The sequence below is a fragment of the Centropristis striata genome, chromosome 3, assembly GCF_030273125.1.
Source record: "Centropristis striata isolate RG_2023a ecotype Rhode Island chromosome 3, C.striata_1.0, whole genome shotgun sequence".
Taxonomy (NCBI): Eukaryota; Metazoa; Chordata; class Actinopteri; order Perciformes; family Serranidae; genus Centropristis; species Centropristis striata.
The window spans coordinates 6,618,916-6,643,544 of NC_081519.1; the positions used below are offsets into that span (position 1 = coordinate 6,618,916).

The 24,629-nt window shown below is 38.4% G+C and overlaps 2 protein-coding genes across 2 annotated transcripts in view; both read left to right on the forward strand.

The window, feature by feature from the left end:
• The first annotated feature begins 126 nt into the window (after window positions 1–126).
• bap1 (BRCA1 associated protein-1 (ubiquitin carboxy-terminal hydrolase)) lies at window positions 127–11,526 on the forward strand. Its single transcript, XM_059330125.1, has 17 exons — window positions 127–379; window positions 679–708; window positions 809–863; window positions 1,324–1,456; window positions 2,074–2,193; window positions 2,628–2,689; window positions 2,837–2,979; window positions 4,507–4,585; window positions 4,673–4,796; window positions 4,969–5,098; window positions 5,559–5,743; window positions 6,622–6,755; window positions 7,389–7,852; window positions 9,807–10,045; window positions 10,253–10,345; window positions 10,440–10,512; window positions 11,367–11,526. Exons 1-17 carry the CDS (start codon window positions 343–345, stop codon window positions 11,498–11,500), a joined length of 2,235 nt encoding a protein of 744 aa, XP_059186108.1. The 5' UTR covers window positions 127–342; the 3' UTR covers window positions 11,501–11,526.
• Window positions 11,527–14,745: 3,219 nt separating this feature from the next.
• bsnb (bassoon (presynaptic cytomatrix protein) b) overlaps window positions 14,746–24,629 on the forward strand; it is a 73,452-nt gene continuing 63,568 nt past the window's right edge. Inside the window, exons 1-2 of the mRNA XM_059328893.1 lie at window positions 14,746–15,060; window positions 22,767–23,157. Coding sequence (XP_059184876.1) covers window positions 14,882–15,060; window positions 22,767–23,157 — 570 coding nt within the window. The 5' untranslated portion in view covers window positions 14,746–14,881. The remainder of the gene's footprint in view (window positions 15,061–22,766; window positions 23,158–24,629) is intronic.

The following is a 24,629-nucleotide window of genomic DNA, read 5'->3' on the forward strand; positions in this document are numbered from 1 at the left end:
TATTTTTGGGGTATTGCTGAACATGAATGTTTATTATCTAATAAAAAAAGTACACCTAATAAACGAACTGATACAACTGATTAATTGATTGATTGGCTGACTGATTGATTTGTCTTAGTTCTGACAACAGGAAGTTGCAGGAGGACTGTTGTTTTTGCGACCTCCCGTCGTTTCTTGATGACGTTGTTTGTAGGCGGCCAACTCTGTCTATTGTGTTTATCTTGAGCTCTCCACAGTTGTTTCGTGAATGGATGCAGCTTCACCGTTTGAGATTATTACCCTTCTTTCGGACATGGACTGGAAAACCTCTTAAATATCAGTCAGCTGTGCACAGATGCGAAGATGAACAAAGGGTGGCTGGAGCTCGAGAGTGATCCAGGTGAGAAATATCGACAGACAACACAGCTAACCAACGTTAGCATCCAGTGCAGCCAGATGGACACTTCAGCTTCCTGAGCAGATTGAGTTATTAAGCTTAGAAAGCAACTGAAATGCCATACAAGATTAAAACACGGTTGAATAGAATATGTTTGTGTATCACGTCGTGTAAGTTGATTGAGCAAATAGCGGGATATGAGGAGGAGTAGCGTTATAAGGAGGAATGATACCCTGGTCTTTTATTTGTTTCTGGTGTGTTTTATGTTACTGAACCCTGAATTACATATGTAATCATTTCAGGACTCTTCACTTTGCTGGTCGAAGATTTTGGTAAGTGCCTCATATGCAGTAGCTTACGTGAATAGCATGTCCAAGGACTCCTGGAGCTATTAAAGTAAAAATAAAATGCCTGTGCGTGTGTTTTCTGTAGGCGTTAAAGGCGTCCAAGTAGAAGAAATCTATGATCTTCAAAGCAAGTGTCAAAGGTATGCAACTTGTAACCAGCTTATTTGTAAATCAGCTCTGTGCAAGGCTGCTTGGTGAGCAACAACTGTAAGTAAATCAAGAATGAAACTTCAACCCCACTTCCAAAAAAGGTGGGATGCTGTGTAAAACAAAAATCTAAATTGTTTTTGATGCATTATATATTCTAAATCCAGAGTGTATATGTACGAAAACAAATCTTTATCATGATATATTCACACTCTATACTCTATGTTAGCTAAACAGTGCCTCTAGGATTCGCTCAAGCTTCAGTCCTATGTGCTGAGATCAGAGTGTGAAGCATTGTCCAAATGATATAAACATTGCCATAATGCAGTTCAGCCACTGGTTTTCAACATTGTGATAGAAACACTTCTTGTCTGAAATATGAATAGTTTTATATATTGTTAGACTTTAGAAACAACATATAAAAAGTGTTTGTCATCATTTTCTTTTTTTTAGTCCTGTCTATGGCTTCATCTTCCTGTTCAAATGGATTGAGGAACGCAGATCCAGGAGGAAAGTTAACACTTTGGTGGATGAGACCTCTGTTATCGATGAGGAAATCGTAAATGATATGTTCTTTGCTCATCAGGTAAGTGTTCGTGTGATCATAGATTTTGGCAGTTATCGTCGTCATTGTTGTGATGTTAAATCTTTTGTCATTAACAACTGATCTGTGTTTGAAGTTATAAAATAGTGATAGTTCTCGTAGTGATTTTCTTTTTGTCGATTTATCAACTACCATGGTCATAAATAGCATTTATAAGTAACATTTACAAATAGCATTTAGCAACACATTAGATAACAGTAGTTTTTGTTGTTTCTTAAGACATTGCATTTGTGAAAATGGCCAGCTTATTTTGACTATTAGCCCCAAGTAATACTATTATAAAATGTATGACCATGTGAAAAAACAGTAAAATGCGCAGCTCTAACTAGCACTTCATGGTGTTTCCACATTATATAACATGAAACTATAGATAAAAATACTTATTATTAATGAAAGGACATATAGTCATCCTAACATATGTGAAACTTTCAAGGTTACATCCAGTCCTCCAAAGCAGACATCATAAGATATATTGCTGCTTCCAGCCCTTCACAATCCTAACCTCTCTATTTATATCTTGCTGTAGCTCCCAAAGAACATAGTTAATGAAATGCATGTTCTACCTTTGACTTGTGTTTATGCTGTCATTTTAAATCCAGCTGATACCAAATTCATGTGCCACCCACGCTTTGTTGAGTGTGCTGCTGAACTGCAGTGGCGTTGAACTCGGCACCACCCTCAGTCGCATGAAGGCTTTCACCAAAGGCTTTAGTCCAGAGGTAAGATGTTTCTCATACTCAATTGTGTATCTTTGTGAATTTTAGTATAATTTAATATAAATTAATATCTTTATATTGACAGGTTTTATTTGGAAATCAACTAACATTTTTTTTCCCTTTCGGCTAGTACAGTCAGAAATAGTAAGTTGACAAAAACTATATAGGTGCTGGGGGGAAATAGATGGAGGTAATACGAATCTATACATTGCAACCATATTAAATATATAAGAACAGACACTGGTCAATTAATATAATAAATGCCCCAAGAGCTCGTCAAGGACATTAAACTATTTTTTTCCCCCCTCAAACATAATTTCAAATCAGGATTTTTTTTTAATGTAATTTGTATCAACAGTCACCATATACTGTAACTCTCAAGTGCTCACTTCCTCTCCCACTGTCATGTTTAACTTTTGAATTAATGTATTTTTCAGAGTAAAGGTTACGCAATAGGAAATGCCCCGGAGCTTGCCAGAGCACACAACAGCCATGCAAGGTTGGTTGCACTCAGTGGTTCCTATTTTAAATGTTCAGGTGTCTCTGATTCTGTGAGAATAAAATCCTCTGTGATTGGCCCACCATGCTGTGGCAGGCTTTGTGCATTCATCAGTTTCCTAAGCTCTCTTTCTGTGTTTCTATGGAGACCGGAGCCCAGGCACCTGCCGGAGAAACAAAACGGGATCAGCGCGGTGCGGACCATGGAGGCCTTCCACTTTGTGAGCTATGTGCCCATCAAAGACCGCCTCTTTGAGCTCGATGGACTCAAGGCTTACCCCATTGACCATGGTATGAGAACAGACTAACAGAGAAGTACAGAGTCCTGTTCTTTTCACACTGATTTGTAGCTTTTTGCTGCCATGGAACCACTGAAGGTTCTCTTAAAGGGTTTGCATGTGTTTAAAATAAGTTTTTCTGCATCAGACACACTGACTGGATTTTCTTGAATCATTATTCTGAGTTCAAGGGTTTACTTATTTATATTTGTTATGTTTATCATTATTTAGAGCCACTTTCAACCCAGTGTGAAGCCTGAAATCAGGCCTCATACCTCCTTGTTTAACCTTGTTATTACGATTTTGCAGTGAACTGCATTCATGCATTTGGTGTTTTGTTACATGCATATTTCTGAAATTGTGCTTAAAATGAGAGTTCAGAATTATTGAAGTGGGGTTGTATGAGGTAATTGGCTCACCTTCAGTTTAGAGAAGCCGGCAGGAGGACAAGCACAGAAGTTATGTACAGTTCCCCTGTGAATGGGCACAGCAGCAACATTTATTTTAGACACCTAAAAAAAGATCAATATCAGTTCAAGTATACAATATATTTAGAATATTTTAACAGCTTTACCTTGCCATCAGAGAGCCCTGTTTAAGCAGGTGAATTGAAGACCAGACTCCATTGGCAAAAAACAGTCATTTTAAATTTTGGAACACAGGAGGTCTTTGTCTGCTGCCTTGATCGGTTAGTTTGTTTGTGTTTTTGTGTGACTTTGGTGGATCTGAACTAACCTTTTGAAACATCAAAGTCATGCAATACCAAAAACTAACTAACGGATTGAGACAGAGGTAGACCAGCAACTCCTGTGTTCTGTGAGGCAAAACTTCTGTTTTTCCCAATGGAGTCTGGCGGTGTTGACAAGAGCATACAACAGCTTCAGTTTCCCTGCAAAGACTTAAAGGGCTTAAATGGCAAGGTAAAGCAGTGAAAATATTCTTCATATAGCATATACAGGTGCATCTCTATATATTAGAATATCATGGAAAAGTCCATTTCCAGTAGTTCAAGTCAAATAGCAAATAGATGGACATACTTTTCAGAGGCCAACATTTCCATATTAAACATACTTTTTAAAATTGGTCTTTTATAATAAAATGTTTTGAGACACTGAATTTTAAGTCTTCATTAAATCTAAGACATAATCATAATGAGATGAAATTAAATAAATTAAGACATGAAATGTTTAATTCTCTGTGTAATGGATCTATATAATGTGTTATTTCCACTTTTTGAATTTAATTACTGGCATAAATACACTTTCCTATGATATTCTAGTATATTGAGATGCACCTGTACTTAAAATGATTAAGATTTTATTTTAGGGGCCCCTTTTTATTGGGTTATTAAGCTTTGTTTTGGCCATCATCCAAAGCAGTACATTGTTTAGCTTCTGTGACTGTCTGCCTGCTTCTCCTGTGTGCAAACCCCCCTCTACTGTACGTAATACACTGACTATGGAAAGGAACCTCATTCAACCCCCCAAAAAGTCTGATCTATCCCTTTTTAAATGAATTATAATATTTCACTCTATTTCAGGGCCCTGGGGAGAGGAGGAGGAATGGACCGATAAAGCTCGGCGAGTTATCATGGAGAGGATTGGACTGGCCACTGCTGGGTGAGTCCTGAGCCAGTTAGTGGTGGTTCACCTTCCACACAAACCCTCAAGGCCTCATTCTCATGCTGCTGCTCTGCTCTTTCTCAGTGAGCCGTACCATGACATTCGTTTCAACCTGATGGCAGTGGTGCCTGACCGCAGGATGAAGTACGAGTCCAAACTGGAAATTCTAAAGAGAAATCGTCAGACGGTGCTGGAGGGTCTGCAGAAGGTCAGGGACTGCTTGAAGTTTCATCACAGGCCGAAATGGAATGAAAATAGATTAATTGTTATAACCTCTGCTGCAGCATGTCAGAACTTACAGTTGTAATTTGTAAAGGAAATATGATGCAATCGAAAAACTGACATTGGAGAATATGTTTTGTGTGTTGCCATGTGTTCAGATGATCCGACTCACTCAGCCTGAGCTTGTCCACGACAAGAAGCAGGAGTCTTCCTCTCCTGATGACGGCACCACTGCCATTAAGAAAGAGGCAGATGTGGAGCCGGTTACATTGCAGGGTGCTGATCCAGGTACTTCAGCTGACTTTATTTACCCAGTTATTGTATCAAATACAGTACAGGCCAAAAGTTTGGACACACACCTTCTCATTCAATGCGTTTTCTTTATTTTCATGACTATTTACATTGTAGATTCTCACTGAAGGCATCAAAACTATGAATGAACACATATGGAATTATGTACTTAACAAAAAAGTGTGAAATAACTGAAAACATGTCTTGTATTTTAGATTCCTCAAAGTAACCACCCTTTGCTTACTAGAATATAAGACATGTTTTCAGTTATTTCACACTTTTTTGTTAAGTACATAATTCCACATGTGTTCATTAATAGTTTTGATGAATCTACAATGTAAATAGTCATGAAAATAAAGGAAACGCATTGAATAAGAAGGTGTGTCCAAACTTTTGGCCTGTACTGTACGTCTTGTGAATTGTGCAGGGACTAATCCTAAACATTTAACTGATTCAGATTCAGTGGACGAGTCAGGAGTTCAGTCTAAGGATGCACCTAGCCCCTCCGGAAACACCAAGGTGATGGGCAAACCACCAGTCCCCACAGGAGGAGGTCCTCAGCAAGTCTCCAGTCCCAACCCCATCGTTCAACGGCTGCCTGCCTTCCTGGACAATCACAACTATGCCAAGTCTCCAATGCAGGTCAGAGCAGAAATAAAGTGTACAGGTCCTGGTTCAGAAATGTGTTTTGGTTTCATCCAGTGTGTGTTCTGCAATTTATTGCTTGGTTTTCAAGGTTTGAATAGGATTTATATAGCATTCTTACTTACAAACAGGTACAGATTTGGAAAAAGGAAACTTTGTGTGTTTTCCTTTAATTTGTCAGTCGTCTGTCAAATGCTGTCACCAAACATAATTTAGTTTATTTAATCTGCAGTAACATTTAATTTCAATGTGAAGAAATTAAATAATCAGTATACTGTATATGATGTATGTATTGTTTATAAATAACTTTCTACATCAGTAAGGTCCCGGAAAAGCTTGAAAAGTGCTTGAATTTGACAATTTATTCTGACAATTATTACCTCAGTTAATCATTTGCTAATAGTTAAGATGGTTCAATTTTTTTTCTCTGTTCATGTTGTGAAAGGACCTGCGTATAGGATTTAGGGGGATCAACACTGACTCTAGAGAGTGCCTTTCACATTTTTACTGAAGGTTTACCCTAGGTTGTCACACACACTGATAGTTGCCACTTAATCCAACATACTTTTCCTTTAACCTATTGAAGCCTGGAAAGCGGATACGTCGTTTTGTAGTATTTGTATAAGCTCTCAAATACTTTTTGAATTTCATTTCTATCTGCTACAGAGGCTGAAAAATCTATTATTTGGTAGAAGCGTTGACACTTCTGTTGAATTTCCAGAAAACTTCAGGTTTTAGGGGCTTATTTTAAAATCGCCCAGAGGTTTTACAGGAAGTTTTAGGCGTCAATGGGTTAAGGCAGCCCAAATTGAAATAATTTTGGTTGCAGAAAAAGAGATTATGTGAAGGTTTACTAATAATACTCTGATTAACAGGAGGAAGAGGATCTTGCTGCTGGAGTTGGTCGCTCTCGCGTGGCAGGGCCTCCTCAAGCCCCGTACTCTGACGATGAAGACGACTATGAGGATGAAGAAGAGGAAGTAACTGGTTCTACAGGCACACCCAACAGGTTAGGATTGTAATGGCTATATAGGTATAATTTATTTTTTTCTGTTTCTGTGGTCATGACCTGACTGGAGGAAGCTGAATCTCTTCAAAACAATGTTTATATTATTATTATGTATTTATTTGTTTATTTTCTCTTTTCTCCTGTCTTTTGGCTTCCCTTGTATTTTGTCTACACCCTGTAGCTAAAACACTTTTTTACAATTTTTTTTTTTTTAACAATTATTACATACAAGAATCCTCAGTTACTTATTTATTTATTTATTTATTTATTTATTTATTATTACTTATTTATTTTCACCTTATTTTTTTACTTTTTTATTTTTTTGTATTGTTATTTTTTGATTTATACATTGTTTGTTAGTCACCCAATCATGTTCCTATTGGGCCATAAATATAAAATAAGAAAACATCCTAGGAGGCAGACTGTATGTCTTGCTCTTCATTCTTCATGATGCACAGTATTTCTATTGTATCTATATGTTTATATTTTCAATTGTGATGCGGATGTGTTGTGATACTCCATGTAATTATAACATTGGTTCCTGTTGTAATGTGCCTTACCTCCCAATAAAAATATTGAGAAAAAAAAACAAAAACAATGTTTATCTCATACTGCTTGTTTTCTTTCTTTTAGGTTTAGACGGAAGGCAAGTCTGCGATCTCGACCGGCGCGGGTAGCGACTGGAATGGAGAGCCAGATTGCCCTCACTGTACTGGCCGAGAAACTGAAGAAGGAAGCCCAAAGGAAAGATGCCCTAAATACACCTCTTTCTGTACGCACAGAAGGGCGCACAGGAGGCATTTGCATCACATCTGCTTCACAGCCTTCCCCGACACCCAGCAACGAAAGCACTGACACAGCCTCTGAGATTGGCAGCGCCTTCAACTCCCCGCTGCGCTCACCAGCACGCTCCCAGGCTGCCACGCGCCCATCCAGTCCAGTTGCTTCCCATCTGTCTCGCGTGCTGTTCGGAGAAGACGAGATGCTGAGGCTAGACTCCAGACATAACCGTGCTGTAAGAGAACTGGGTCCCTCTGTCAGCGCGGCCTTGTTGCACCTGCAGGAGGATGGAGTCATCTTTGCCTTACCTCCATCTGGTCAGTACAAGAGATGCTAACTGTTGTCAGTGTTATTTACAAATGTGGTTTAATCAGTCAGAAATCTACTTGGCCAAAATCTATTTTTACCGCTTAACCCATTGAGACCTGAAACGCCTGTAAAACCTCTAGGCGATTTTAAAATCAGCCCCTAAAACCTGAAGTTTTTCTGGAAATTCAATAGAAGTGTCAACTCTTCCTCCTAAATAATCAATTTTTCAGCCACTGTAGCAGATAGAAATGAAATTCAAAAAGTGTTTGAGAGCTTATACAAATACTACAAAATGACATATCCGCTTTTCAGGCTTCAATGGGTTAACCAATAATTTTATTTATTAGAAGTGGTAAATATAGTGGTAATATAACAGAGATGAAAGTTGATTGATGATGTTGATGACATCAGGGGTTGTAAGAGATCGCTGACCTGTGCTGGAGCTAGACCATTCAAAGCTTTAAAAACAAAAAGTAGAATTTTGATGTCAAGTCTAAATTTCACTGCCTTTAATGGACAAGTGAATTGCTAGATTTACTAACCTGACTGCATTTTTATCTTGCCCCGGGTAATCTGGCAATCCTTATTGTTGATGCATTTGAGTCTATTACTTCATATTTACAGTAGAGCCCGACTGATATGGGATTTTCGAGACACATGCCGAAACAGATTTCAGAGGGAGAAAAAAAGCGTTTTATGTGTATTATGCACAGAATTTTCACCACTCTGCAAAGTAGCATTCTCAAAAGCTACATTCTCAAATGTAAAACTCAATTGAATTAGATCTAACATTGTTATACATTATTATATATTATACAAACAGTGTATTACATTGTCAGCCAATTCTATAAATGATAACTGAGTAAACAATAAATAGAAATAAAATAAATGGCTCAATAAACATTGTTACTGTTCAGTGCCAGTCAGTTGCTGATTATTTAAACAACAAAATTATGTAACACTCCTTATGTTGCGGGTCAAATTGGCCCAATTCAAAGTTTAAAAATCTAAAAAAAAAAGTATGAAAAGTTTTTTTTCTTAAAAAGAAAAAAATTAAAATGTAAAATAAAAAAAATTAAAAATCAATGTCATGTAAAACCCCTTTTTTACATGTAGGTCTTGTATGTACATAAAAAATGTTTTTTGAAAAAAGAGTGAATTATCCTCATTGAACCATGATCTGTGAGAGGTAAAGAACACCATTGCACTAAATATTGATAGAAATGGCCGGTAATGGAGTTATTAATGAAATATAAACAAATTTTATTGTCTTTTTTTAGTTTCTGACACTTTTGGATAATTAAACATGCCCCGGGTTATGTCCCTGAAAAAATGAACATAATGGGAGGGTTAAGCAAAGTTTCACTGCATTATATGTTGTGTAAAAAAGTTTTCATAATGACACATATCGGACAGCATATACACCGATTCCATAGGCCAATAGTGGTCAGTTGTCAACCGATATACAGTACAGGCCAAAAGTTTGGACACACACCTTCTCATTCAATGCGTTTTCTTTATTTTTATGACTATTTACATTGTAGATTCATCAAAACTATGAATGAACACATATGGAATTATGTACTTAACAAAAAAGTGTGAAATAACTGAAAACATGTCTTTTATTTTAGATTCCTCAAAGTAACCACCCTTTGCTTACTAGAATATAAGACATGTTTTCAGTTATTTCACATTTTTTTGTTAAGTACATAATCCCACATGTGTTCATTAATAGTTTTGATGAATCTACAATGTAAATAGTCATGAAAATAAAGGAAACGCATTGAATGAGAAGGTGTGTCCAAACTTTTGGCCTGTACTGTATCTGTTGGGCTCTCATTCACAGTACAGTGTGAGCATATTAATCATTTCTGACGACAGAAGTAAACAGTTTGGGGTGACCTTAATGAGAATAACATACACTACTTTTATTAATGGATTGTCTGTAATATTGTACGGTAGATTTGGCTGCTGATGGCACAAAGCGACCTTGCACTCCTGAGAAGATGAAAGACAAAGAGAAAGCAGACCTCTCGGCGGGACAGAAGGAAGGAGCGAACAAGGGAGAGGAGGGACCGTCTGTGGCGGTGAAAGAGGAGGAGAGCAAAGATGGAGCGGAGGTGAAACCTGGCAAGCAAAAGACCAACGCCGTGGAAACCGCTGCAGACAACAAGCCCCCTGGGGATAAGTACTCTCCCAAAGTAAGTCCAAGCATTTCCCCGTGTTGTAATACACTGTAGTTTATACCTTTGCTATTCTTATCAGCCTGCCAAGATGTTTTTTTTATTTCACATTACTCTCTACTATTTTTGCTTGTGCTGCCAATTAGGGAGCTGTTTCTAAAGCTGTATGCAGGAAATATATAATAAACAAACACAGAGCGGTTAATCGTATTCTGTCTTCTGCAGGAGCTGCTCGCGCTGCTCAAGTGTGTAGAGGCGGACATCGCCAATTATGAGGTGTATCTGAAGGAGGAAGTCGAAAAGAGAAAGAAATACAAAGTAGGTTTGGTCTCCCTGGAACCAATCCAATACATTTGGCGAGATGGTGTTTTGATTGGCTTGTCATCAAAATCTTTTGATTTAATTTGTACAGATTGATGATCAGAGGAGGACCCACAATTATGACGAGTTCATCTGCACCTTCATCTCGATGCTGGCCCAGGAAGGTAAATCACATCGTCTTGAGGATTTCTCTTTTTTTGTGTTTACTGTTTTTTTGCCCCCTTTACCCTCTCATCAAAACCACATTTAAACCTGCTTTTGAAGTTCCGCTTAAATTCTCTCTGTGGTGGATCATTAGTGTCCAATTGTTTCACTCCCCTACACTCACTTCGCCCCATAGTTATGGATATTGTTGTATTAAATGCCACAGCTAAGCACCGGAGTCATTTAAGAGTCCTGGCAATGAGCGAATAATATAATATACATGTAAACAGTTCTGTGCATCCTCAAAACTTCAAAAGTCTTACTTGTCCCTGTGGAACAAAGTCACACACAGTTTGGTCATTATTATTTACATGTCAAGATATATAGCAGACCAATTACAGCCACAGTGGCTACATCTACTTTTATACAGTTTATGGTTCTTAATGTTACAGTTAAAATGCATCAGTTCAATGTAAAAATACATACAGGGCCACATTTTCCTCTTAACAAACAAATACAACAGGTGTAATATTCCTACACACATGTCATCCCATCTAAAATCAATCAATCAATCAATCAATGTCCTTTATTTAACCAGTTAAAATTCATTGAGATTAAAATCTCTTTTTCAAGAATGACCTGGCCAAGAAGGCAGCACCATGATAAAATAAGAACAATCAACCACAATTCTCATACACCACATTCAACATCAATTAAAGTACATACACGAAAAAGTTGAACGAAAACATTTAAAACATTTTTTTTTTTTACATTTTTTTACATTTTAACCGCCAGTCATATGCAAAAACTTGGTTTCATGCTAAAAATTCTGCTGTTTCTGTGCCTTTTTTATTCATTCTTGTGTCTTCCTCAGGCATGTTGGCCAGCCTCGTGGAGCAAAACATTTCTGTGCGTCGAAGGCAGGGAGTGAGTATCGGTCGTTTGCACAAACAGAGGAAGCCTGATCGCAGGAAACGGTCCCGACCTTACAAGGCCAAGCGCCAGTAATTTCAAACAATCAAAACGTCTGTAAGTAGCTCACTCCTGTGAGCATCCACCACAGAGAACATAAAACGTATGCACTCTCTCATAAAGGCAGTCAAGTGTTGTATTTTAGTCAGAGCCTCTTTCATGAAATCGACCATGTGTTTGGTCAGTTCTTTTAACAGTTGTGTAAATACTGTATGTACTACCATTTTAGTCTCAATGTAAATTTTCCTCTTTCTTGTGCCACTGCTGGTGGCAGTCTGTAAATATGAAAAAAAGGCATGCCAATGGTGCATCTCAGTGCTTTCCATAAGTATTCATTCTTATACAAAGATCTCCTCTTACAGTCTTATGGTCAGTACAGTTTAGTATGTCGCTAAGTATACAAGTTGGTATCGATCGGTTGATTGTTCCCTTTACTCATGTTTTTATGGTGCCAATGAAGTATTGAATATTTGACAAAAAAGGCCATGTCTTTTATTCATCCATAGCATTTCAGTTATAATCTTTCACTTTTCTCTGTATACCATTAAAAGCATCTTTTAATCACATTTTTCATGGACAATTTTAAACTAAAGATCCTGATGCATAGAGGTTTTCTCTTCCCATTGGAATGTCTTGTTCTCTAGCTGTGTATGAATATCTCTTGAGGGCCCTCAAATAAAAAACAAGCTCTTATGTTATTTTTTTTGTACCTAAAGTGGGTCTCAAGGTGAGTGAATATTACGTCAGATGTGCGCACTTGTGTGTTTTTGTACATATGTATGTGTTAATCACCTGCACACTGAGTTCAGTTGTTCTTTGTGCTTGCCAATTCATACTATAATAAAATCAATGAAAATGTGCTTTGAAAATTTCGACAATTTAGATCTCTTTCTTTTTTTAAGTGATGTGACTACAGTGGTTGATGCAGGATTACAGTATTTTTTAATGGCAGTGAATGGATTGATTGGATCTTGGTAGGTTCACTAGATTAGGTTTATTAGATCAGAGTAAGTGTTTTATTGTAGTGACAGTTGGTGTACACTAGGGAGAGCAGTCATTCAGGGACGAGTGGGACCATCTCAGAATCATCTCCTTTACTAAGCTGTAAAGCCATTCACAATAAAGTGCACTTTGGATTTTCTGCAGGATCGTGTTGTGGCACCACAGCTGTGATATAAATGTGTTTTTAGATGAATATGTAACATTCTTAGTGTTTTGTACTGAATTTTTGCATTTGCCAGAACAATATCAGTTTCCCATCTTTGTAATTACATTTGTAGTACAATTCTGTAGAGCTGCAGATTATATTTTTTTCTGAATGAAATGACACATTACCTTGATACATATTTTAACACTACCCCAAACAATGAACAGTCTTTTGTGGTGTATCATTTAGATTAATTGAGCTTGTGATGGGTAAAACCATCAATGTTAACATGACTTTTAAATTCTATCTTGTGTGGTATTTTGGCCAGTTTTTATTTTATTTTTCATTATTCATCTGCAGTGGTAGAGGGGGTACTCATAAATCTTGCAAAATAAAGTGAACTTTTTTCTTACAAGTACTCATTGTACAGACTGGCCCACTTCAGAATAATGTATATTAAATATCTGGATTATAAGACTTGCTGCATTAATGTGTATATTAGTTTGATGTTGCAGGTGGTAAAGCTTAATTTTATGATACAAGTTGCTGCTGGGTAGCTTATTCTATAATAATCTATCATCATTAGTTGGTTTATAGATGCATCGAGTCTTCAAAGTAACCCAAAGCTGAGTACAAGTAACACGTAGCATAAAATGGAATGACTCGAGTAAAGTACAAGTGCCTCAAAATTGTACAGAAGTCCTGTATTTGATGTACTTGGTTACATTCCACCACTGTCGGTCTTTACCACATGTTCGTATGCTGGTATCATGTTGTAATAATGACACTGGCTCTCTGGCAGAGTGCTTAAGTTCACACAGTAGCCCATGTGGGAGTGGGAGCTAAAACAAAAGAATGCCCTTCAGCCAAACATCTTCAGATGTTTGAGTTAAATAAAACCATGCTGTGGTGTTATGTCACCACTGTTTTGCCTGTAATGAAACACAGACTGAGATCTGTAGATTAAGGAATATCAGGTCTGCAACTTGCAGTTATTTTCATTATAAATTAATCAGAATTTTACTTTCAGTAGGATTATACTCTGTCAGGAAATATTGGCCACAATTTCCAAAATTTCCCAAAGACGTATAGCTCCTAATTAAGAGACCAAAACCCAGAAGTATTTAGTTTAATAACACAAAGACTAGGGATGCACGATATGGATCTTTTTCAGCCCACACAGATTACCAATAGCCTGCCCCTCATAACCGATGCCAATAAGAACACCAATGATTTCACATTTTTCTATTCTAAAAAAGGATTTTATGCACACTTGAGGGTAAGAATGACTAAGATGTAGCGAGCAAAGATATTCTATAGCTCTGACCAAATCTAAGTGACATCACTGTTGTGACTCAACAAATATAATAGTTCTGACTCATCAAATGAAATGCTTTGACATTGAATATTCTGTCAAATCAGGCATATCAGTATATTAAATATGAATAAATAAAGGCTTTCATAGAACTGAATGCCTATGTCTGCTTACTTGCTACTTAGTATTACTGCTCCTCTTTATAAAGAAATAGAAAGTCAATGAAAGCAATTTGGCTTTGTATTTAACGCCTACAATTTCATTATTGGAATAATATAATAAATTACTTTTGGTACTTTTAATTTACTTTTTTTTTTATAAAAATACAGCCCTAGTGCATCCATACAAAAGACTAAGAAAACCAGCAATATTTACATTTCAAGCTGGCATTTTTGCCCAAATTACTTTAATGATTATCAAAATAGTTGCTAAAATGATTGTCTGTCATTTGACTTATCAAACAATAGTTTCAACTCTGGGAATTGGGCTAAACTATGAGTATGCCCAAATAATGTGTACTGTGGGACTCTCAAAGGCTCACAGGAACAAAAATAGACACACATCATAAGGGATAGTCACATCTCAAACATTTAGCCAATTACGTGTGATGTTTCTGGTCATTACATTGAGGAAACAAATGAGGCAGAGTCGTGAATTGAATCAGGGAGGTCCCAGTGGTTTCCAGTCATGTGCCACAAAGGGCTCAGAGGTATTTGCGTGGTGACTTGAGATAACCGAGCGTCGTGAACGCGCACGTATTAGCCTCTCGAGTTCCCACCCATTGCGTCAGCGCGCTCCCTCACCCTCTCCGCCAGTGCGCGTGCTCCGTGCAGGATGCTGAATTGTAGGTGATGATGGCGGAAGGGGAGCAGCGCTGAGTTTCATCTGAGTTTTTACCACAGCTGTAGAACCATCTACAACATCTTTTCTCTCCGTCGAGACCTATCCCGAGGCGATGGGGAACGAGGCCAGTATGGAAGGGGAGGGACAGGCGGGACAGCCCGGCCCCGCCGTCCCTGCAGCAGGGGCTCCGGCTTCCATTTCAGCACCACCGGACTCTGGACAGCTCATCAAGCCCAGCAATGGAGCGCCAGCCGGAGGAAGTGGGGCTGGACCCGGGCCGGGGATTAACAGGTAGCCGTGATAGCTAGGACGCTTCTCCGTCAAACTATGGAGAGAAATCAGGGAGACGACACGGCGGCGTGGCGTGTACGGTACATCTGTACGATGTGGAGCGTAGATAGGCTATAGGATCAACCGACTGCGTGGAGATAGTCTTGAATGGGTGCTTAATTATTTATTTCAATATCCTTGTCAACACAATTCACCACCCCTTTTGAAACCCATTTCTGCTTTTTGGCAGCACCACCCTATTACTCAACGTCAATTTGGGTCGAAGTCAAATTTAATATGCAACGCTTTCGATGCAGAATCAATAATACGTAAATATAGCTTTCAGACGATTAAATGAGAATTTCTACGCCCGTTTTCACGGTGTCTGTCCTCAGGCATCAGTAGCTAAGTATCATGAATCAATGAGCGACATTTTTCTCCTCATAGTGAGGCAGTGCCAAGTAAATATGAATACTTCGGAGTGGGGTCTCGCAAATATTAATACCCCCTATATAGCTGCAGGTGATAAATAAATTAGAGATGTAAATGATGCAAATTGGATCTCACGTTCAATGTCTTCCATTGCAGTTTGATTCCCGGAACATGCCTCGACGTGGAAAAAAACCCCCAAAAACATTAAATACTAAGTCATTGTGAGACATGGTGAGGAGACGTCTGTATCCTGATGACAGCATTGTGTAGGGTGACAGTGCTGCCATCAGACAACGTCATTGTGAGCACAGCACCGTAACGTATAAGCCATATAGCTGCCTCACTCATCTGATCTCAAACCAAATCAATATGCAGCTAGTGGAAATTGTTTTTTTTTTCCACCACTCTGTAAACCACAGAACGGGGTGATTTCTTCCACAGGAGTGGTGTTGCATGCACACTGAGCCCAGGCATATTAACAGCTATGGTACACTATATTTCTATTATTTTTTGACAGTTACATGTCCCTTGTTGTCTTATAAGGATCAGATAAAATATTAGCCTTTTGCCAAAATCCAGCCCCGATCATTAGCGTTTAATCACACTAGTACCCTGTAGGTCTATATTTTCTGTGTGGTGGGTGTGTGGGAGGGATAACCCTTCCAACAAGATCTGATATTGCCTTAATTACACAGTTCAACAGTTGTAGACCTGAATACGCACACGCAGAGGCACAGCTGCGTCTTGGATTTGCCACACCTGCTTACAGCCTCTCTGTACTTGCCATTTCAGCCTGCCATTCAACAAGATGTAGTTATTTGTGATAGAAACCTGTGCTCAAGGCTAAAATTTAAGCCAATTCTTTGAAAAAAATCTGTTTTTCCTGGTTTGTGTCATCACGCAACATGATTGTAAGGCACAATGTGCCGCTGCAACTAGAATATCTTACCTTTAATGATGTTTAGCCCTGACTATGTGTAAAAAAAAACACTCATTGAGCGTGTATATTCACTGTGGGGCAGATTTAAAGGCTCGTATAGCTCCAGTGATTCTTTCATATCTTGATTCCTCTCTGGTATCCACCCTGAGGTGTCTCATAAGGTGATGGTGGGTGCTGAGAGACTGAGCGTGCTGAGACACAGAGCTGGTGAGAGTATATCATATGGCTGATTAAAATGGTTTTCTTAAGATCAGGGCCTCCACGCTCGTCTGTACGTCTGAATCTTCCCTTTAAAGACTCTTCCACAAAGAACTTGTGAGAGTGTGAGAAACAATGAGACAGTGGCCGTGTCGAGACTGTAGATAGGAGGCTTTCATCTTAATTAAAATGAGTTGCAGCGTTTTATGAATTTGCCTTTTATAATGAATGGGAACATAATATGCTATATATAAAACCATATTCAGAAGTGGCTTCCATATAGGCTTTTTTTGCTCCGAATGATATTTTATTCATCGCAGTCAGAGAGCTAAATGTGAGCCCTTATAGGAAGCCATGAAGCTATGGGAGTGACCCTACCCTTCTGCTCCACAAAGCATCACAGTGGTTGTTTTCTTCTCTAATCATAACAGCTTTGACTAAGTGCACAGTCATCCTGACCTGATGACCATTACAGGCAAACATTAAGTAAGAAATACTGCCTTGTGTTGAACGCAATCTCCAGATACTTCCTGTGTTTACAACAATGTGCTCGATGTGCTGCTGACAGATTATCATCTCATTGTTTTCCATCTCACAAGCGAGTTAGTGAAGACAGCGACCAGCTCCATCATGTATGTTTTAAAGTGCTGAAAGCTACTGGATTCATTTTAAACAATGCAAATCATTAAGTAATATAAATCAATATGAACCCAAAGTGCAATACAAACCTGAACAAAGCCGCAGTTCATAAAACACATGAACATGATGGATACAGTCATGAGTGCGCAAACATTGTGCCCTTTATAATTAATTTACCTTCAGAAATGAAAGCAATGTTGCCTACACATAGCAAGTGGTTATCACAGCCAAACAAATAATGCAGGAGCTCTTCTTATTATTTATGACATTATGACAGCCGTAGGATCTCGAAAATTAATGGTTACCTGTGAGTCACAGGCAGATTAGCATTGAAGTCCAGATGTCCAAACATTAACACTGACATTACCATTTAATTTAAAAGGCACAAATGCCTATTTTTGTGTCACAGTGACTTCAAATGATTGAAGAGATGCTTGTGTTGAATATGTGTACATTATATGTAGGTGGTTCACTCAACTTTAATGTGTCACCCTGTGTATTTTGGCAGAAAGGACATTGTTGTTGTTGTTGTTGTAGTTGGAGACAGACACAGTGGTGCACCTATAGCCCCAGTATATGCTTTTCACTGCATTAGAAACACAGAGATAAATATATAATATGCATACCCAGATGTTTGCGTTTATTTATTCAGCACTTACTACTGCCCTTTTGAATGTATTCCAGAAAGAAGACGCTTTTAACAGTTACGAAGAAAAATGTGTTGTTTGTTGCATGATTAAAAAAAAAGCTCTTTGACCTGTTTCTCAAGTGGAAGCTCCACTTTTTAATTCACGTAGTGGAAAATGACATGTCGCTACTCTTCTTTTAAAACACAAGCAAAATACTTATTCATTTTTTTTATATGAAAATGAAAAATATTTAATAGAAAATTCATAGCAATTTAGATTGTGATTAATTTTGGTCCATGTTGTACAAACTGAGCAAGGACATAATGGTAGTCTGGCTACCAAAAACATTTTATAAATGTTTTTTTATACATTTGTACAAATATTACATGGTAGAAGCATAAGGACAAATAGTGCTGCTTTTTCTGTAATATAAATTATAGATTAAATTAGGCGAGACATGTTTAGCATGTATCCAAACGAGAGGAGAGAAAAAAAGGCAAACAAAACACACAAAAAATAGACACTAAAAACAAATAATACAAACAGTGATGAATGATTAAACTGTATATTAGCTGTGATATGTCAGCTGGGTGAACCGTCTCTATTTTGATAAGGAGTAAGACTTGCAACTTGGAAAAACTGATAAAAATCTTATTATTATCTTATCTCAGTGGTTGTAAGACTCTTTAAAGTTTCTCACAGTACTATCAGGACAACAGCAAAGTTTGTTAAACAACCTTCAAAGACCACCAGTTATATGTTTAAAAAAATTCAAATACTTGGCTTCATTACATGTGAGGCACAAACTGGCTTTATGACGCAGCCCGCCACTCAAACAATCACTAGAAAACAAATGGTAGCTGTAACACACCCTGTGTGCCATCTTCAGCATCATTGTTTGAGGGCCACTTGTTTTGATTTTGATGTAGCTTGCTTGGTGTGACGAGCCTTTTCTTATGTAATGCACTGCAGGTGGGAGATTTAAAGTTTCAGCACTACAGCTCCTACATTGGCTTTTCAACAACATGACGGGGACTAAATTTTCTCTACAATAATCTCTCCCTCATCCATGTCTCGGCTGCTCATCAATTATTTTTTGAGGCTTTGCCAAGCTTGTCTTATACTAAATGATGAAACGGCTTCAAATATTTGAAATAAGAAGCGCCATGGCCTATAACACTGCTATTCCTCTCTGTCAGAGACTGTAATAATTAGTTTAGTAAATATTGTAACAGCCTTGACTCGGGTCTATTTGTCACTGCTGCTGTCACATGTTTGGCTTCTTGAAAATAAACAATTACATTAATTTAGTTTCTGATTCCTTTTTATTTTGTGTAGATGCAGCACAAGGTAGTAGACCAAAACCTTCCTCTTAAAAGAAGATGCAGTTATGATTTATAATTTTTAACATAAATCACTTGAATGTGTGTCAAGCCCTCTTTGTCCCACTTTAAATCTGGTAATATGAGCTGATAAAAACACTTCAACACATTAAACCTCTTCCCTAAAAAGGTAAGGTGTCCAGTAGCCACAGCATGCCAGAATTTAATCTATCCCGCTGAATAATTATAAAGTTGAAAGTATTTCCCTCTGAGGAAAAAATCATTACCTTTTTTTCATTTCACTTGCAAAAAGTCACTAACATTTCTGAAACCTTGGGAGAACAGCAGTGCTGGTCCTTTGTCGGTGAGCTATTCATGTGGATTCATGCTCCACTTGATGCCTTTAACGCTCATTTGTCCGTCACAAACAAACGATGCAGTCAGACATGTTCGAGTCTGATTCATCCACTACCTCTCTGCTTTGACCTTTATTTTACTAAATGGACGGCAAGAGATAAGTTTCACTCAGAAGCTTGAGGTAACCAGTTTCATTTCCAATGGACGGAGGAATAAATCAATGAGAAACATATAGAATCTCCGTTATGCTATAGTGATACAGATATAGTGTGTCAGGCTAAAATTAAGTACCCCTTGAATTTCCTCCTGTTCCAAGGGACATATTTGACAAGTTGGATGTCAGCAATGTTTTCCTGAGAGGACAAAAGATTTGTACATATTTTATTTGTACAGTGACGTAGTGATGTTAATTGTTTAGTAAACCCTTTCAAAGTAATGTAATGTGTCGGCAATTTGTACCAGCCAATACTTCGATTTATGCTCTGAAAATTGGTACCATAACTTACAACGTGGTATGGGTGCTAGAGGAATGAACACTTGGCTGCTGAGATGTTACTGAGCTTACCTTTGATTAGATGTTTCCTTATTCTGTATACAAATTTAAATTGGATTTGAACATTACATTTTGACCCAAGTTGTTGTTATTGAACCAGAGAGGTTGTGAAACATACATAGGATATTTTGCAAAAGAGGAAATAATTTATTAAAGCTGGTATTCATGTATAATTTTAAATGACTAAATTGTTAGTGTGATGGTTAGACCTTGTTTTGATTGGCTTGTTCTGACTTGTTGGGTCCCACCTATAGAAATAGCATAAAGCTACAATAGACATTGACATTCAAATTATCATAGCAGAATGTTTAAAGCTGTGGCCATTTTATTGTGTACTGTTGCCATAACAATCTGTTGTAGCCGGCTAACTTCTGTATAAATTGACTTGCGGCAAGTTGCAGATTCACTGCGACAATAACAACCAAACATCAATGGGGAGGGCCTCATGCGATAACATTTTTGTATTTTTTTTTTTTTTACTTACTACTTCTCTTACTTTCAAACTCAAAATGACTTTTAAGTAATGAAATATAAAATCAATTTCTGAAAAACTGCACGAGTCCCAGAACAGACCTGGACCTGTTTGTGTTTGTGGCTGTGTTTGTGGCTTAGAGAAAATTTAAAATATGAGAAAACTGTTGAATGCAGCCAGTTCTGCTTAGTCAATAATACACGCCACTTAAGAACAGATCTATTCTTTCTGTAACCAGTGTAGCATTAAAGCATGGTGAAATTAGCAAGCTAGCTAGCTAACTGGCCAGCTGTCAGCTAGTTAGCTAGATAGCTTGCTAATTCCACCATGCTTTAATGCTACACTGGTTAGAGAAAATTATGTCCAACTAGAATATACACACTATCCCTTTAAATGAGTAGTTTAACACACACTTTAAGATTGATACCACTCTCATCAGCTAGCAGTTAGCTTAGCTTAGCTTAAAGACTAGGAACAGGGAAAACAGCTAGCTGTCAAAAAGTAGCACAATTCTCCGACCAGCACCTCTAAATCTCACTAACACACATTATATCTTGTTTGTTTAACCATAGAAAAGCTGAACAGTAAAAAAACTAGTTATTGTACGTCATGTGCTGACTATTTTGTGGCCTCTGAGGAGACTTTTTTCAGTCTTGTCATTAGTGGTTGATAGTTACTAAAGACTTAGATGTTGGTACATATTTGGAGGTGCTGGTAGATGGATTTTGCTGGCTTCGGACTGGGCCAGCTAGGCTAGCTGTTTTCCCCCATTTCTATTGTTTGTGCTAAGCTAGGCTAAGCAGCTGCTGGCTTTAGTATCACAGTGGTTTTAGTCGCTTCATCTTACTGGCTGCAAGACAGATAATAACCGTATTTACCAAAATGTGGAACTATTTCCTTAAGTGACAATTGAATGTTGTTTCTCAGGGAACTCCCATTACAAAAAAATGGCAGCTTACAAACCCTTCACTATCCACTTTGTGATAAAGCAAGCAATTTGTAGTGCTTTAGACACAAGCCACAAGTTGTTCTCAGCGGACTCCCGTTTGCTGATGGATGAAATCTTTTGAAAAGGTGTCTTCCAGTTTAAACCCTTTTTTTCGAGTCTCATTAAGCCATGCCTGAGGCTTTGCATAAATCACAAGAGACTCCACTTGGTGTCTTCTCCATTCAAGTGATGATTATTATGTGAAAGTACCTTCTATCTTGTGAGAACGCCGGGTAGATTTAGACTTCAGCTGTCCACACATGTATGAGTGGTCAGAAGCTTTAACAGTATTCTCAAAAGTCCAGTTTAGCCTCAAACAGAGTGAGAGCAGTGGTCAGCATACGGTCAGGACTGTGTTGAATTTGAAATGTAGCAGTCCAGCGATGCTTTGAAAAGTGCAGTTTCTTCCTGATGGGCTCTCCACGGTGAACACAGGACTCCTGTGGAGAGTGGAACAAGGTTAGAGTCGTGCAGCGGTTCAATACATCAGCTGTGACTCATAATTGTTAACTTGCTCTATTTTAATTCCTTTATTTTCACGATTCTCTCACTGTGGACACAGAACTGCTGTTGAGACTGTCTTTGAAGATGACGGGCATGACAAAACAAGGTCTAAGTTGTTATGACAGTGGAAATCCTCCATTCCTCTTTAACTATTGGCACTAATGCCTGGGGGTCGGAATGAGCAAGAAAACCAAAAGTTTACAATGCTGTTGTCTGATACACTACATTTGTTCCGCCCTAAACACGTCGTTGCTGAGGCCAGAACAGAACAGCTTCAAAGAGTGAAAACAAGCCACAAGGAGCACTTCACAGAAACTGATAGAGGCAATATAAAATATTCAACATATGCCTCTCTGTTGGCCAAGGTTTTGAGTAGTCTGATATCACACTATGAACAACAATAAAATCTTTTAATGGCATGTGGACCTTGTGCATCTCACAGCTGAAGGCTTCTAAAATATGCAACCCAAGAAGAAGTACTGCCCCTTCATGAAATTAAATAGAAATCACTGCTATAAAAACTTTGTAAGTGATATTGTGGGTTTTTATTTAGGAAACAAATGTTTAGTCAGTGTTTAGTGTATCAAGTTTTGTCTTTTCTGTCTGAAGAGTTTTGAAAAAGTAAACTCAGTATAGAAAAATATGTGTCACCAATTTAACCCACTTTTGTGTTCTCTTTATCATCTTTGCCAGACCGCCTCCGTCAGACCCGGGACCTAAAGCGGGAGTCCAGAGTGGTCACGGGACAGGGGACCGGTTGGCCTCCCACGACACCCCTCAGCATGCCGGGCATCAAGGCGAGCAGGGCCAGGGTCATGTGGCCAGGAAGAGTCTGCATGTGGATGTGGGTAGCAGCAGGACTGGCCGGTCCCCCTCCGTGTCCCCTGACCGAGGCAGTGTCCCCACCTCCCCTTACTCTGTGCCACAAATTGCACCCATGCCCAGCAGCAAACTGTGCCCCGTCTGCAAAACCACCGACCTGATGGGCACTGGGGACGACAAGCCGAACTCAAACACCTGCACGCAGTGCCGCTCCATGGTGTGCACCCAGTGTGGCTTCAACCCCAACCCTCACCTCACAGAGGTAAGCAGCACGCTCACAAGGATGATACCGCTGTTGTTCAGGTGTGGGGGGGAAACATAACCTTAAATGGGAATCCCTCTTCAAAAGATTGTATCTTGATGCAGAAAACTCAGTCATCAGAAATTTAACCCCCTGAGCCAACTATAGAGTCACCCTCAGTTAGACATGATGTTGTTCAGTCTGTTGTGCCTGCTCTGTTTAAACAGGCCCAAGCTGCAAATTTGGAATTATTGACAGGTCATAGTCTTATGATGGAGCATTAATGAGTTTGTTTTTTTTTAAATTATCCACAATATGCCAGTTTATAAATGCGTTAACCCTCACAGTAAGGTGTTGATATTATTTTTCAAATTAAATGAAAAACTTTTTTTCTGCACTTACACTCCTAATGCAAGTTTAACTTTAATTATTGATCTTTACAGATATGCTATCTTTTAATAGCAGCAAGCAGTAACATGCTGAGAAAAAATAAATAATGTATCACAATGAAACGTTTTCAAATGCATCAAGATGAATAGATAATAATTTTGTAATCACACAGTAGCCCTCTGAATCTTAACTGCATTGTGGGGTGCCTAGTGACTTCCACCCCTAGTGATGTACTTTTTTCATTATATTTTTTCTGCTTTTCACCCTGTTTTATAGTAATTTACCAACCAACCAAATACACAAATATAGTATACATAGTGTGTATGGGAACCACTGTCATTCTGCTCTGAACACAGTCAGCGTTTGCTTTCGTGCATTCACATGGAAAACAACAACAACATCTGAAAGACTACAACAAAATGGTGAAAAAAAGGAGTTGTACAATCAGCTGCACAAACAGATTCAGAATGAATTCAGGCATACTGTATTATAGACTGCCTGAAGGCTAAAGAGAAGAGAAGCAGTGGGGTGGCTCTGTGACGTTAACTTAACAAGCACATGGTTTTCTGAATGAAACACGTAATAAAAATCTAAATATTTTACAAACAGGATATTCTTTAAAGTGCTTGCAATTGCGGGGAGGCAGACAAATCCTGCTTTAGAATAGGATCAGACATCTCTATGCCTTCAGCCTTTGTTTAAGCCCCTAACACCCACTAACATCTGGCTTTTGTCTTGAGTGGTAAAGGTTACAATTGGCATTCATTTCCGGGACAACTGGCTCTACAGTAGTCAAGGGTATTTATCGGCTTCCGCTTGATGGAGACATGACACCCTGGTGAACATGCTAATTTCCGCCCCTTTCCCCACCGTGACGCTCTGACTCTTTGTCATCTCAGCCACAATTTCTTTCCGTCTCCGTCTAACTAGCGTTTGAACATCGCTCAAAACTAGTCTGCACCAAGTTTGATAGACAGTCTACTACTATAACATTTTCATTCTTTTCTATTAACCATGTTTCTGGCTCATTCATGACATTGAACATGACACACCAGAAAAAAACAGAAATACATCTACTCATATAACATATACATACATAGTTA

Bases quoted from the DNA above. Each gene is read 5' to 3' on its own strand.
- bap1 (XM_059330125.1), top strand. From the start codon at position 343: ATGAACAAAGGGTGGCTGGAGCTCGAGAGTGATCCAG. The intron at 380-678 runs GTGAGAAATATC...TAATCATTTCAG, and splicing joins GGAGCTCGAGAGTGATCCAG to GACTCTTCACTTTGCTGGTC. The intron at 4,797-4,968 runs GTCAGGGACTGC...CCATGTGTTCAG, and splicing joins TGCTGGAGGGTCTGCAGAAG to ATGATCCGACTCACTCAGCC.